The sequence below is a fragment of the Hemibagrus wyckioides genome, linkage group LG05 (genome assembly GCF_019097595.1).
Source record: "Hemibagrus wyckioides isolate EC202008001 linkage group LG05, SWU_Hwy_1.0, whole genome shotgun sequence".
Taxonomy (NCBI): Eukaryota; Metazoa; Chordata; class Actinopteri; order Siluriformes; family Bagridae; genus Hemibagrus; species Hemibagrus wyckioides.
Window position 1 is genome coordinate 14,289,843 of NC_080714.1, and position 16,929 is coordinate 14,306,771.

Below are 16,929 nucleotides of genomic sequence, written 5' to 3' on the forward strand. Positions count from 1 at the left end.
TGTGTAACTAAACACTAACATGTACAAGGGCCAGTGTTGGGAACCGGTGGTCCATGAAATTTACTAGATCTGATCATTTAGATTGTTGATTTAGTGTCATACCTAATTTATGCAAATCGTATTAAAAAAAAACTTAATGTCACTTAATAAACTTGTTGTAGCTTTAACATACATAGTCAAGCACTCTAATTTCACAACATAGCATATTCTTTTGCACTTTGACTATAACTGAACTATTTAATCAATATCATGAAAAAAGGAAAGTGGCAGTGTGCCTAGTTTTAGATTTGTCAATTGTTCTATATAAATTGTTGTATCTGTGTCTCTCTTTTGGAGGAGTAGAGATCAGCATTCTGATGATGTTCAATGATATGATTTCATTCCCAGGTTTATTGAGTTTATTAAAGCAGGGAAATCACTGAATTGCTACACTATGCTCTGTGATGTGGAACCAGTCGTATAAATGACTCAATATCTTTTCTATTTTAGGTTTTCTCTCACTTGTCAGTGAAGGAGCGTTGTCTTAGTGCCTCCCTGGTCTGCAAGTATTGGCGTGACCTCTGCTTAGACTTCCAATTCTGGAAGCAAATTGATCTCAGCGGCCTGAGACAAGTTAGTGTTAACATTATTTGAACCTAACAATTTTGAATGATTTCTCTAAATATGGTATACTTTATATTGTTAAATTGTCATCAATTAAACTTAAGTGTAACTTTCTAGTAAAAACTGTAATTACTCATTGCTTTAATTATTGTAATTGCTCTGAATAATTTGACTTATTTACTTTTTTGTAAGAAAGGTCATTTTTATCTTTTTTTTGTTGTGTGATTTACAGGTAAGAGATGACCTCCTGGTTAAGATTGCCTCCTGGAAACAAAACGTGACGGAACTGAACATCTCAGACTGCCGGAACGTTGAGGACTACGGTGTATGCACTTTAGCCTCTCAGTGTCCTGGTCTGCTAAAATACACAGCCTACCGTTGCAAGCAGCTCAGTGATGCGTCTCTCTGTGCTGTGGCCTGGCACTGCCCACTGCTGCAGAAAGTGCATGTGGGAAACCAGGACAAACTGAGTGACCATGCCCTCAAACAGGTCTGAATGAGAGATAAATTCTCTGTTTTTTCCCATTAGTATGATTGAAATTGCCAGGTTTCCAGTCACCATGGTCATAGAATTGTCTAAAAATGTTTTGACACTTGACACTCCTGCAATTTTGATGCTGACAGGGTAAAGCTGAAACGTAAACATATGAAACATTGTTCGTTGGTAGGAATAATGTAAGGTGCAACTTTGGAATTATCCTTCTTGATTTGAACTGACAATACTGACTGATCCTGAAATCAAACATGGAGGACCACTCACCTCCTGCAACACCAGCATTACCTCAGCTGTTCAGGGACTAATATGTTTTAAAAAAACAAAAAAAGGGAACAATTATTATTATTTTCTTTGATTGTTATTAACTCATGGGGTTCAATGCAAAATCCAGATGATTCATTGGCCTGGTCTAGACATGGGACTTGTAAAGGATAAAACCTGGCTATTCCTGGTGTATGTGCTTGTTCAGATATGTTTGTGGTTTCAGGCTCCCCTGTAGGTGTGAAGGCCTTGGGCATGCCAAGTTACAGCTTTCTCGAAACTATCCTGGCTTCTCTCAAGACTGAGCTTCTCCTGCTTATCACCTCCCATTCTTCTTCATTTGCCTAAGAAATAGCATTTCTTCATTTTTTGCTGATGAATTACACCAGTCTCTGTCTTGGTACCCTCCACTGTTGACTTGATCTCAAACAGTGGAGGTAGGTGGGCTCTGGACTTGGCAGTCTGCTGATCAGAAAGCTGACTTCATCAGTTTTAGCTTCCCTTCCCTTCATACTATCCTCTTCCTGGCCTTGATCACAGAGGATTTGGTGAACACATGCTGCTCTGTCCTCTGTCTCTATGCTGTCTCTTCATCCAGAACCATCTCTCCTAACTTTTCTAGCTTCAAGGTGATAACAGCTAGAAACCAATTCCTTGTGTGTGCAAAACATACTGTGAGTAAACCTAATTCTGAAATGGCCCTAGTTGAGTCACAAATGCTAGTGATCTCCCCAGGCCAGAGAACTCTAGGATTACATCATCTGACAACACAGGCAACTTTGGGGTAGCTCTGGACAAACATTATACACTTCTCACATTTGCTAATCCCACTCGGCATGTAGGCTTTTCTTTTACACCATCTGGAGGATCTGGCTGTTCCTCTTCAGGGACTCAATTCCAGTGCATAATCAGTCACTTTTTATCACACCATTGGCCGGTTCAACTTGCTTCTAGCAGGTCTTTGCCTGTATGCTGTCCCATACCTGCAACTGATCCAGAATCTGATCCAGAACATACTCGTTTCCCTAAGTTCTCCCACATAACTCCATTGCAGTTTTCCCTTCACTGTTTTTCTGTGGCTACCTGCATAAGATTTAAAACACTTGACTACAATTCCAATTCCAGCAATTGACCTGGTGCCACCTAGCTGAAGACACTCGCCTAAGCCTATTCTTTCCAGTGATCTCTTTGAGCCTCTAGTACAGCCAGACCCAACATTGGGTAAGACAGGCAGTGAAGAGAGACATGCATCAAGACCACCCTGGTGATGGAATGAACTTTTACCACTAACTTTAAAAAATCGACATATTGTACTAATGCCTCTCTAGCAGGGCTTGAAAAGAATTCTTAGACCCTGATATAGTTGTACTAGTGTGAGGATATATTTCTGATGGAGACTACAAAGCACATCTGTAAGCTGCTCTGAATCAGGGTGTCTGCCCATTGCTGCAAATGCGTGATTAGTAGCTAAATTTATATTCACTAATCATATATATGGATTCTCTCACAGACTACTAACTGATAATCTTTACATGTTTAAGACTTTATTTTAAATATTTATTAAAATTCAAATGTTATATATTTATATATATATATATTATGAGCTTGAACATCTTTCTTTGAGTAGATTGTTGATATGGATAATAATGACTTGGTGGCTGAAAATCATGTAGTTACCTGAGCAAGTAATTGACTTCTGCTGTTCTTGAATTCGTTTGCCACTAATAATTATGCTTGGCCTATTCTCTGTAGTTGGGTGAACACTGCCCAGAGCTGAAGGACATACATTTTGGGCAGTGCTACAATGTCAGTGATGAGGGCCTGATAGCGCTGGCGAGGGGTTGCCCCAAACTGCAGAGGATCTACATGCAAGAAAACAAACTGGTAGGTGCTGTCAGTCCTTCTGTATTGCAACCTAAACTACTATTCTAGTTTGTTTTGTCGCACACCACCTGTGTGAGTGCGTCTGTTTCAAATAAGTGGTGAATTTAAAAAGGAATGTGCAGGGACTGCATGTGGAAGCTATGGTGCGGATGGAGGAAGCTTTCAAAGGAGTTTGAGGCTGAAAGATGAGACTCTGTAACTAAAAGCAACATAGGATCCTTATTAGCACAGACAGGGCCTCTGGGTCTGTACCAACTACATGCCAACCTACCACACACACACACACAAAAAACCCTATAACCCCCCCAGATGTTCTGATTTCAGTTTCCCTACTTCTGTTTCTCTGTATCTCTCCCTCTCATCTTTCTCATCATATCCCAGTGGGTTTGAGGTTTTTTTGGGCACCACTGTTGGGAAACACATGGAGCTTATTTGGAATTTTTTGGTCAGACATGATAGAGGTATTTGTTGCTAATTAAAAATAGCTATAAGCGAAGGAATGAACCGGGTCTTATTAGTGGCCTATCTCTTTTCTGTGGGGACTTTTCCCTTGTGGTAAAATAGCATATTTTAGATGCTGTTCACTGAGGTTTGTGAAAAACAGTATTGGCTCACACCAAAAATAGCCAGAATACAGACATGTCCCATGGGGGCCAATGCCATTCCTTAATCAGAATTGTCAAATGTTTCTGATTAAGTTTCTTCTTTTAAGTACAAACGCTGAGTCTATTTTTCACCAGTGGGGGGCAGTAGTATGCCTTTCCTAAACCTTGTCCGGTGCAACACACCCTTGGTCCATATTAAGCCTCATGAGACGTGCTTAATAAATGAAGGTGCATCAAACATACTTGGCAATATGGAACATCTGAATCCTGTCTTTACTTCCAGATGGCAAATCCATTTGTTTTTGATTTCTCGTTATATGCTCCACCTTTATCCTTTGCTCATAGTGAGGTCTAACACTTGTTTTGTTGGGTTTTTTAATGGGTCTGTTAGCAATAGCTGGCAACATTGAAATAAAATTCATCACAATCCAGGAAAGCTTTTAACACCCTTTAGATCAGGTTTCTCACTTGCAATTTCCAGATGTGCTGTTTTGGTGCAGTCCTGTTCCGTACTGACTTCACCTCCTGTTACATTTGTGAGCAGGTTGGTTGGTGTTTCAATAGAAATGTTATATCTAGCTGCTCTGTTCTTTCTTGTAGCTTGTAGATTTTGTTGTTGTTGTTTTTTTTTCTAAAAATGCATCCTAAAATTGATGTTTTGTTTTTTCAAAGATGAAACACTCTTTGACTTTAAAAGTTGTGATGATTTGCTAAAACAGAGAAAAGCTCATCTTCAGTTGTGTTTGGCATTGATTTACAGCAGAAATCAACTTGACAATCAGACATGTTTGTTTCTTTTGGAAAGAACACATTTCTTTTAAGACAGTGATGATGCTACAAGTCTGCCATATGGTTTGGTGCAATTGTCTGCTCTGTTCCATTATTGAAATGATCTTTATTTAAAATGCAAATTGGCTGTGTGACCTTGTTTTCTCTTTGATTTCAGTCATTTAATTTCCATCCACTTTAGATGTTTAACGTGTCATTAAATTGGTTTTTGTAATGGTTTTGAACTAGAATTCCGTAGTTTTTTGGAAAAAAAAAAGGATGATGATGTGGGAACTGATTTTAATTTGGTAGGCATTCTCTTTTTGAAAATAAGCGTGTGTTAGTTTCATCCACATCCTTTCTCAGGCGCATGTGAATGGAGTGACTTATCTTCTTCCACTATGAAGTCATGCAGCCCTGAACCCATACTCTCTCTCTCTCTCTCTCTCTCTCTCTCTCTCTCTCTCTCTCTCTCTCTCTCCTTCTTGTTGTTGAAGAAGCAAGGCACCATCAGGTCTACGGCCGTCATCTGAATCTCTCCATTGTCATGGGCCTGAATGTTTTCAGTGACAGATCGCACAATTGCATGACTCGTTTACAAAGGAGGCCCATGACCCTTTTCCTCCAGCCCTCGGCCCTGCTAATGGAGTAAAGTGATCCTGCCTCTCTCCCCTCCAATCAATGATGAATGGGGACGATCTGTTAGATAGGCCTGCGTCTTCTTCCTTCCGTTTCTCCTGCTCTGCCTTTCTACTTTTCTGCTCTACTTGCTGATGAAATTAATTACTAAAAAATGGGGCTTTAACAATTAGTTGGCAAAATCAGTGATGTCAGTTTTCAAAAATTGCACACACACATGAATGTATATACACACAGAGAGACAGACAAATGTTTGCATATCTGTCAGTACATATAAAAGCTTATGAAATCTGCTTTAGTGTATTTAGTAATATTTTAGTAGTGTTATTATTATAATGTTATATTATTTAGTATTATTATTAGTAGTGCTCAGGGTCAGGATGCTAATATGACTTCCAGCATTTCATCTAAAGTAAGATGATTACTACGTCTAGGCACTTGTGGTAGCCTGTTAAGTAAAGTACAAATACCTTGTCATTTAGCTCTAATCTAGAAATTACCCTGTCACCAGGTATGTTTTAGGAGTCTTTAAAAATCTTTTAGAAAAAAAAATCATTAGAATAAATTAGGATATTTATTTATTTATTTATTTATTTATTTATTTATTTATTTATTTATTTATTTATTGACTGACTGACTGACTTCAGTGCATGTTTACATTTTGGATGCTTATTCTAAGAATATATTTTTTATTCTTTGTAAGTCTTGGACTTGGATTCATTTGACTCTATTCTTTCTACAGTTATGTTGCCTTACCTTACTGCCTGTCTTACTTAAGGTGTACAGTCAAAAGTCTGTATGTTTAAGCCATGTGCTTTTATTTAATTTCATAAGATGTGTATTTAGGGTTGCTGCCTTCTTATAATCCACCCCCCACACACACACACTTAAAAAAAAAAAAAAAAAGTTACATATGCTTCAGAAATGTAAAGTTGTACCAAATGTAATAATTTCTCTGCACATTTCGTACGGTGAATATTTTATTTATTATCTTGTAATGCACAGTGCACGGATGTTCAAAGATACACTTTTCCATATCATCCACCCACAGCATGTGCAGTGGATATTCCTACTACTACAATGAGGCACCCCACGCTGGGTACATGTGTCCTGTCTGTTCCAGATTTGATCAGTGTTTGTGCTATTAAATGATCAGCCAGTGTATCACATTTCTCATACGCTGTCTTTTTGCATGCACATGAAAAGCATGTGTGCTTCTTCTGACTGCTGGAAAAAGTCACTATTAATAATGAGTAATGGCTCAACAGATTGGAGAAGGTATTGTGGAGTGCCACGTAATTAGTACTGGTTTTCCATCCTGCCTAAATGGCTTCAGTTTTAATGACCCTGCAGTGATTAGAACAATATTGGAACTCGGAGGGGGCAGCGTAGATAAATTGAATTTTCACCCATATTCAGATTTACAGAGTATTCTGTGCTTCTGCCCCCACTTGTTATGGCAGCAAACCCAGAGAACTAAAAGCAATTAAGCGGCATATTTGGCCAATTACACAGCATGCAATGGTCTCCAAATTGAATCTTTTTGTTTCAGGCCCAGGTTCAACTTTGCTAAAGTGTGCTGGGTCTTAAATTGGCCCACTTGTCTCTTTGTCAGGGTTGAACTACTGAACCTGCAACGAGTGGATGTGGTCAGGCACGGTTCTCTCTGTTTGGTGTTTAAGAGGCGGTTGAGATTCAGTACTTTTCAGTGTCCGTGCACTCTGCTAGTTAAATACAGTAATTAATTGAACTTTGGACTTATGAATAATTAGAGCAGGACCTTTGCATGGTACAAAGGTACAGAGCGTGTATTCACTTCTTCTTGCGAGCAGTATTCATTTATTTTTATATTGTAAGTCTGCATTATCTACAAATAGACTTGGTGCAAGACAAATTGGTGACAAAAAAAAAGAAAAAGAAGCAGTACTTTCATGACATTATAAACGCAAATGAAACACCCCCAGCATACGGATAATAATGTCAATTAATTTGTTCCTCGCAATGCAATCTGCATTCTGTCAGAAGTGTTCATTTTGTAGAAGGAGACGGGGTTTGCTCTTTTGCTTTTTCCCATTACTGTGGTTTCTTCGAAGCATATGATTTTAATTTTCCCTCAGTGGTGATATCATAGGAAATGGCTTAGGCTGCTTTCTGGAGGCGGGCAAGAGATTTCATAGACACCTATCTGATTATTCCCACATTTAATTAGCCTAATTGTCTAATGTAAATGGTATTGTGGATGACCTAAAATAGATTACGTGGCCTCAATTTTCTTCTAATTACATGTATGTACCAATCTCCCCCAAGTCTTGCTGCTGTTTCGCTTTCTAATATTCTGTGATGGACTGGATGGTGACAGCAGCTTTGGAAAGACTGGCAGCTTGAGTGGCATTTGTTTAAAAAAGGTCAGATTTCTTGAGCCCCGTTCTGTTTGATGTTGTAGATGGGTTTTAAACAGCGACTGTGGGTTTATGCATAGCGTGCTGTAGCTGTTGCATTCATATTTCGAGAGCATCAGATGGAAGCACAAGTGTGTCGAATACAGAGGAAAGGAAGTGGTAATGGCTGCAAATACTCATTATGTCAAATCCATTTTTCATGTTCTGTGGAGGAAACGTAAGAGTGCATCTGTTCCCTGGAAGATTGTCACAAGAGCATCCTGCAATTACATTTAAATAGAACCAGCTCTGGAAGTATGGTGAATATTTTCCTCCCTTAGATAAAAAGTCACTGATGTGTGCGAGAGAGAGAGAGCATGTGAGGCATCTAACCTTCAATTAACATTAAGCATTTCCTGTATCTCTTACAGCCATATTTTTGGATGATGAATAACTAGAGAATATTCAAAGTAGCTGTTTCCTGATTACCTTGAGCAGGGACGGGTCTTACCTTAAATCTGATCAAATCTTAGTGAATCGGTTAAGCATCACTTCTACCTTGTAGTCCTTGATTGCACAAACTTCCTGTCCACCTCACCATCCAAACAGAGATCATGGTCCATGTTCCACTTATTTCTCTCTATTCAGTGAGTCTGCTTTGAATCTTTCCACTCAGTCTTTGGGGAAATTGATTTTTCTTTCCCAGACATTTGATCACTTTTCTTACATCCGTTGCTGAAGCACATGTATTCTTTGAAGGCATCATGAAGTGCAACAAATTATTTACCTTTTTTTTTTTTTTAAAGAACGAAAAGCTCCAGAAAGCTGAGCAGTTTCTAAATGTCATGTCAGGCTGTAAGATATGGAACTCAGCGAAGTGTCCTTTAAGTGTCTCGGGAGAGGATTACACCTTGAAAATCCCGAGTGGACAAAGAGTAGAGCATTTGAAAAGGTTCATCTGTTCCAACTCGCTACTGGTGATTTTCTGAGGTTGTGTGAGGACTGATCTCTGCTGGAGCATTGGCCTTTTCGGGTCAGTCCTCCTCATACGAGGACATAGCATCTTTCTCTGGCTGCTTTGATGGACAGTGCCTCAAGGTGGATCAGGCAGTCAATCTGTTCTCACTCACCAGTTATCAGTACAGTGGATGGCTTTCCCAAAGATTTTAATTGAAGTATGTGTGGCTCTCCTTTTCCAGAGTGCTGTGTTTCTAAATGTTGTTGTGTCCGTCTAAGAACTATTCAGAATAATCTATGTAGCACTGCTGAATAAAAATACCATTTGCCTAAATTTAGACCCACTCAAAAAAAAAAAAAAAAAAAGAAAGAAAAAAAAATCCAGCTCCCCGAGACTTCAGTCACTGAATGGATGAGGTGCTATTTGAAATTGTGACCTTTTTCAGACGACTCTATGGCCATTGAAATGAACAAGTCATTTTTTACTCTGCTTGTGGTGAGTAAAGAAAGGAGTGGTGACAACTGCAGCTCATATGACCTCTGGGGCATAGTGGAGTGTTTTACCATCTGTAGGTGGTGCTCTAACCCTGGCCACTGATTCAAGCAACTCGGACCTTTCTTTAGTTAGCAGAGCAGTGTGTATCAACCGGGAAACTACACACATAGGATATATATACAAAGATATATTTGTGTGAATGTTCACATGATGACTGATTTCCATTATGCATGAACAGAATGTAGTTTATGGATGATTAAATACATGTCATTCCCTTTTAAGACTAATTAAATCTTAAAATGGTGTCTTTGTCCTGGTTGTTTATTATGTAGCTAATTATTTGTATTTGTCCAGTTGTAATTGCAGCCATTGTTTTTTAATGAATAAAAATACCCTAATAAAAATTCAGGTTCAGGGTTTATGTTTAGAGGGTAAATGAAAATATGGGCAATATGCTAAGAAGACAGGTATGTTCAAGTGTTTAGGTTTCCCAGATTGTTGCAGTGGGTACGTTAACAACAACAACAACAACAATAATAATAATAATAATAATAATAATAACAATAATAATAATAATAATAATAATAATAATAAGCTTGAGTGTGTGTTGAACCAAATGTCTAATTGCAGTTCACAGGAAAGTCGAAGTTCTCACTTCCTCAGGTTATGAGGAGATGATTCATGGCTAGTTGTCACGCCCTGCTCGCCTGTCCCCTTCCCCATCGTGCACTGATGGATTTACCTTTTGTCTGAGCAGGAAATGTGACATCACGCTCCCTGTCTTCTGTAACTGCTAGGTTATTTTTCAGAGGGTGAAATAGAAGCCTTTAAATGTAATGTAAGATGGCAAATGATGAATTGCTGCTGGTTAGCTGTGGAATCTGTGGGACTGTACAAGGTCAGCGATTGCTCAGCTCTTTCCCCCTTCTGCTTAATCAGTGCATCGAGAAATTTCCCCTTGTTCTCTTCAACTCAGGTTTCAGCACTGTGTTCCAGCCTTTCACGTTAGTTTTACACATCCTTTAATCTCTTCTTCTGTAGGTCTGGAGAATTTGTTAAAGAAGCTCTGCTTATGTTTAAAGCATAAAGGAAATGTCTGTAAATGGCAAAGATGATAATTTACTCTGCAAAGAGCAAAAACGACTAAGTAGTTGGAGTATTTTTTTCCTGTCCTTTTCTTGTTTTTTTGTCACTTTATGTTGTCTCTACTTGATTAAATGCTCCTGATCTGCCCTAATCATCCAGCTTCATTAAAACTGTTGGATGTGTTGGCCAGCGTGTCATATATCCATCATGTGTTTGCTGGTGCAATAAGAAGCACAGTTGCATAGTATTTGTCATTGTTTCCAGCCTTCCCCCTGCCACGCCTTTGTTGCGGTTTAGCCAGTGTGGTGTGCAGCTGCTCAGATTTTTGCCATCTCTCAGCTATTCAGGTGCTCCAGTAACAGCTTTCTTTATCTGTCCTTATGTTTATTGCTGGTTTGGAGCTTTATTGTGTCTTCAGGTGCAGACATCACATACGCTTGTGTTTTCTGTCTCCCCTTTCATGGCTGGCCTGGGGAGCTCTTATTAGTGTTGTTCAATAGGAGGAATAATGAATTGGTTTAATAAGGATGCTGGGGCTTTGTGGTTAATGAAGGTGCAACAGACATCCACACTGCTAACACTGCTAGATTACAGCAGTCAGGTTCACTTGTCTCTCTTTCTGCTTGCTTTTTGCTGAAAGTTTGTCTGAAAATGTCTGGGCTAAGCGGCATGATGCGTACAGGTAAACAGCAATGAAAACAACGACGTGCTTCTTCCAACACATGGGCGGTATCTACCTGCTTCTGTGTAAATGAGCCCACAGTTGGCTAGTGTTTCTGTATTTGATGGATGAAAGTGATGCCATTCGTCTCACCCTGCCTGTTTGGACACGGATGGCTGTGGCATTGTCAGGATTCAACCCCGCTGTTTCCTGATAATAGAGCGAACGCTTTTCTGTTGCGCCAAAAAAAAAAAAAAAAAGTTTCACTGTTCAGTGACATCCTTTTCATTTCAAGTGTTGCTCCTGTGAGGTGCTTGGAACACTTGTAGATAAAAGGATGACTCAACAATCCAGACTATAAAGCATGTCATCCTTTGAAAAAAGCCTAGTATTTCCTCAAGCTTCTTCCCGGAGTGCTAAAGCTGATATGAGATATTGTCTCAAGACACCTAATCGATTAATGGTGCACTTAGCCTCAGTAATTAACAACTATGCATGAGTAAAGGAAACATTCAAGTCCTTAAACTGCTGTTTTTTTCCCTTTCCTCTCATGACATCAGCTACCTCAGGAATGACCAGAATAATTAAATCATGGAACAGCACTGTAATTAAGGGAGCATCCAAATGAACATTTCCATCAGCAATTACACCACTGGGACTATTCTCATGTTCTGCCTCCAGCTGACCCTGATTCTTCAGAGGAAGGATAGCTAGCTCGACCCTTACCTAGTCACGTCTGCTTCCTTGAACATCATGCCTGATTGATTAGTCTATGTTAGCTTTGCACTTTCTCTATAAAGTTTATAACATTGTTCATTTGGGCTCATAAATATCAAGCTTTTTAAATAGAACAGAATGAAATTTTAGGTTAATTGTACTATATAATATTTGCACTTGATATATAGACCCAATGAAAAGCATAGGCCATGCTGACCCAACTTATTTTCATTTATTAAAAAAATTGCTTGTTCTTCTCATGATCATTGTGCTGCTACAGAGTTTATTGGCTCTATCAAAAGATCTTCAACAAGTGACTTTCTAGTGATCTGAGAGGTCTACTAATCCAACAGCAGCTGAGGTAAGGAGTCAGGATCTGCTTTAAGACTGACAGAGTAAGACTGAAGAGGGCCATTTAAATGACATAATGAAGCTTTTATTGTAAATATGCCATATTTTATATGCCCAATGCGTTAATAATAACCAGGCCCTTTGGGCTACTTGTTGAGTAATTATTTCGGCTATTTATTATGAGTTTGACTATTATGAGAAGGTTTGGTGCTCTGTTTCACCATTATGTCTTTCTAGTCTGAGTTCATTCGCTGTTTTCTATGGGCTCTGTTTCTGTTTTTTTTCTCATTACAGTTTCTCAGTCTGAATAGAGAGACACATCATCCTTTAGGTCAGAATGCTAAAAAAATGTTCTCTCTCTCTCTCTCTCTCTGTCTTGATCTGTCCTCCTCACTGAGTGTTTGTCATCCTCTGATAAAGCTGCACCCTATTACAGGCTGTTGTGTGGTGTTGAGGGACTGTTCAGCTCTCACAGGCCAAAAACTCAATCAGAGCCTGCGCTGTCCCAGGATCCCTCTTCACTTTTAAAATAACAGTTTCCTACTCCTCAGAAATATCAGATCACCTCCTAGCTTTTATCATTCCCCTGCCATCTTTCCTTTCTCTTTCTACCTTCTTTCTTTTTCTTCTCTAACTTTTCTCACTTTTGATGGGCTAATTTTAAAAAGAAAGCTACACTATATGGCCAAAAGTATGTGGATACCTCAGTGTTTTAACATCCCATTCCGAAACCATGTACACTAATATTGAGTTCTTCTGGGAATTCTTTACACTAGATTTTCGAGTGTATCTGTGGGGATTTGTGCAAATTCAGCCCTAAGAGCATTAGTGAGTTCAGACACTGATGTCAGGTGAGGAAGCCTGAAGATGTTGAGTGGGATCAGGGCTCTGTGCAGGCTGCTCGAGTTCCTCCACAAGGGACACACCATGTCTTCATGGAGATCTCTTTGTGCACAGGGACATTATTATGCTGGAACATAAGTGAAAAGAAATGATGTTGCATGCAGAGACATTCCAGACAATTGTGTGCTTCCAACATGACACAAATCTGGGGGAAAGCTGACACATGGCTGTGAGTGTGAAGGTGTCCACATACTTTTGGCCGTATATTGCATGTTGGAGGATGTTTGAGGAAGTGCTCAACTGGTATTGAAATTAACAGCAACTATTCCTATTCTCTGAACTCACCTGAATGTCGCTGATGTAAATGCATACCTCTTTAAGGTCAGAGCAATTGAAAGGGGAGAGAGAGACATTTTTCAGCTTTGTGTGCTATGTGTGATTAGAGGGAAAATTTCAGTCATGTCCTCTGCTGAATAATGGCTCGATTAAAGTCTGTGGAGGATCTAGCCTTTTAGAAATCTGTACTTTCTGATGTGTGAAATGTGCTCAGAGAAAAGAGCCAGTCATGATTCAGAAGTTATTGTGACCTCGACTGAAGATGTAGCATAGCAGGGAGGCTGTTCCAGTTTATCTCGCCACTGGACAGCAGTTTGCTAATATTAGGAAATATAAATCTCTCCACTCCTGGTTATGCAAGGACCTCCTCAGAATCAATTCTTGGCTCTCTCTCCTGTTTATAGTTTATATGCTGCCTTTTGGCCAAATCTTTCAACATTAGGATCCTGTTTTGACTGCTGTATCAGTGACATGGTGGAAAACGTTAACACCAAATCAAATACATTTCTACTTTTCTGAAATATTATTTGAGATTTTTATGACTGAGATAGTTGGTGATAAAGATGAAATCTGTGTGAACACGGATGATAATGAAATCACTTGTCTATGTGCTCTTTGAAGTCTTATCATTTTTTTCACAATTGCTGTACAATTAACATTTTTTAAAATAAAAATGATCCTGGCATAAAATAACATAGATGCTACAGTTTGAGTCAGAGACTGAGAAAGAACTGTAGCTCCTTGCAATGAAGAAAAAAAGCTCACTGACATTAACACAATTAGTTTCTTGTATATCCACCATGATTCATGAATTTATTATCAAAGCCACTTAGCGTGCACCTGAACTGAGAATCGAACCCTACAGCGCTTGTGTAAGAGTGAAGTTACCACTGTGCTGTTTTACATGCTTGCTTTCATTGCTTAAATGTAATACTATAGTTATAGATCCAATCAGTGGCAATATCCTTTTGAGATTTCACAATTTATTTGGTTTACGTTAATATTATGTGAATGGATCTCTCTGCATCATTTAATCTAGTCATTATAAACTTTTCAAAAAGTTTAGTGTAAGCAAAGAAATCATTTTTTTTTTGAGACATGTAATATTTTTATGTTAACTATATGTAATTTTTTATTAAATCTGCACTATTTCTTTTTTTCAGCATGTGTGCTGTGTTGAAGACCACAATATTTCCCAATGTAAAATATATCAGGATTGCAATTACATTAGGTTTTTGGTCAAAGTTGCTTGTGTGTCTATTTCAGCTTAGATCAAGTGGCTCATTTGAATGGATCGTCTCACAGTGCAAGCTGCTAATTTCCTGCTGGGCCTCTCTGAATACATTATCAGTACAGCAATAAAACAATCCCATGAAAACCCAACAACCTCAAGTTCATTTGTTCCAGTGATGTACTGGCTCTTGCCAGACAAGACAAGTAATGATAACATGTGTTTCCTATTTTGTTACTGCCGAAGCATTTGTTAGAAGCTATAATCTTTTATCATATTTTCTCATAATAATCTGGATCTGTCTGCCCCCAGATGGGCATAACAAGTTCTTTGTGCTGCAAATTATGAAGCCTTCCCACACATAGAAGTCGTGTGCCCCTTTATCATGGCTGGTTTGGGATATGTCTGCATACCATCCATGGCATGGATTCTTTAGGCAAGAGAAACAGTATTGTATCTTAAATGATATTCCTGAGGCCATACATTACATGGCATATATACACTTCTTCCCCATGTTAAGAAGGCTATTGCTATCATTCATGATCCATTTTGCTATTCTGATCTGAGCAGAGCGCTTATCAGCTCTTGGAAAGGTAATAATAGTTAGCCTGAGAAATCGCTTCCATTAGCTTAGCCTCAAGCAAGATACATCACGCATCACACACACATACAAGACACTGAGACATTGTTCAGTGACCAGAAATGGAAAACTGGAAACATACTGAGAGAGTAAGTGTTCCATTCTGCTTATGGGTTCCACTGATGCTGATGTTTTCAGATGAAGATATGAGAATTAACACAAGCCCCTTGGGTATGTGCTTTATTTGAAGCACTAAAGCTTTGGAAAAAATCAAATTGCCACTTACTGCTTTGTGTTGCAGCATAAAATGTTTCTCCAAAACTATTAGAGCTTTATATTTCTGGCGCTTCCAAAGTGACATTAATTGAATCTAATCAACACTCTGATTCATGACTGTTTCTGCCTTTTTGGTGTTTGAGGTATTTAAACCATTTGGGAATCCACAGTGCAGAGTCATCGTCACCTCGCATAATAGGGAGCCATTATTTAAACATATTCCGGTTAAAAATAGGAAGCTGCAGATTCTTTGAGGAATATTACAATGAAATCTCTACAGTGAAACATAAAGTTGTAGCTGAGTCATGAATCAGTTTATAGTTTCTTATTTCTGGTGGGGCAAACAAAACTTCTTGTTTATTTAAAACAGTGGTGATCAGTGATTGGTTGTTGGGAGCAGTGGTGATCAGTGATTGGTTGTTGGGAACAGTGGTGATCAGTGATTAGTTGTTGGGAACAGTGGTGATCATTGATAGGTTGTTGATAACAGTGGTGATCATTGATAGGTTGTTGATAACAGTGGTGATCATTGATAGGTTGTTGATAACAGTGGTGATCATTGATAGGCTGTTGATAACAGTGGTGATCAGTGATTAGTTCTTGGGAGCAGGGGTGATCAGTGATTAGTTGTTGGGAGCAGTGGTGATCAGTGATTAGTTGTTGGGAACAGTGGTGATCAGTGATTGGTTGTTGGGAGCAGTGGTGATCAGTGATTAGTTGTTGGGAGCAGTGGTGATAAGTGATTAGTTGTTGAGAACAGTGGTGATCAGTGATTGGTTGTTGGGAGCAGTGGTGATCAGTGGTTCCTGGGGAGCAGTGGTGATCAGTGATTAGTTGTTGGGAGCAGTGGTGATCAGTGATTAGTTGTTAGGAGCAGTGGTGATCACTGATTAGTTGTTGGGAGCAGTGGTGATCAGTGATTAGTTCTTGGGAACAGGGGTGATCAGTGATTAGTTGTTAGGAGCAGTGGTGATCAGTGATTAGTTGTTGGGAACACTGGTGATCAGTGATTAGTTGTTGGGAACAGTGGTGATTAGTTGTTGGGAACAGTGGTGATCAGTGATTAGTTGTTGGGAACAGTGGTGATCAGTGATTAGTTGTTGGGAACAGTGGTGATCAGTGATTAGTTGTTGGGAACAGTGGTGATCATTGATAGGTTGTTGATAACAGTGGTGATCATTGATAGGTTGTTGATAACAGTGGTGATCATTGATAGGTTGTTGATAACAGTGGTGATCATTGATAGGCTGTTGATAACAGTGGTGATCAGTGATTAGTTCTTGGGAGCAGGGGTGATCAGTGATTAGTTGTTGGGAGCAGGGGTGATCAGTGATTAGTTGTTGGGAGCAGTGGTGATCAGTGGTTCCTGGGGTTCACACAAGTGCAGCTTCATCAGGGTTGCTAAGTTGGTAGCACAGCTTGTAGTCCATTGTGTGGAAATGATTTGTATTTATATATGAAAATCTACATCTATGTTTTCTAATCATAATCTTGGGTGATTTGTGAAACATAACATCATTAACAGGCAGAACAATGTTAATATGTAGCCTCTGAGCATGTCCAGAGACAGAACAGTAACATGCACCTAATGGCTTTCTGATTTGTTGAAACACAGCACTCTATCTACCAATTAGCATGTTAATGTTTATGTAGTTTTTCAAATTACATGCTAATTGCTCAGATCAAGATTCAGCTTATTGCATTCTATAGCAATGCTACTAATTGTTGTTGTATGTAATTTCCATGAATCTCCAGTATCGC

At 39.0% G+C, this 16,929-nt stretch overlaps 1 protein-coding gene across 2 annotated transcripts in view; it reads left to right on the forward strand.

The window, feature by feature from the left end:
• Window positions 1–16,929, forward strand: part of fbxl17 (F-box and leucine-rich repeat protein 17) — a 219,678-nt gene that overhangs the window by 3,678 nt on the left and 199,071 nt on the right. For both annotated transcript variants that reach the window (XM_058389333.1, XM_058389332.1), the window contains exons 3-5: window positions 490–612; window positions 836–1,093; window positions 3,113–3,244. In XM_058389333.1, the coding sequence (XP_058245316.1) occupies window positions 490–612; window positions 836–1,093; window positions 3,113–3,244 (513 nt within the window). The remainder of the gene's footprint in view (window positions 1–489; window positions 613–835; window positions 1,094–3,112; window positions 3,245–16,929) is intronic.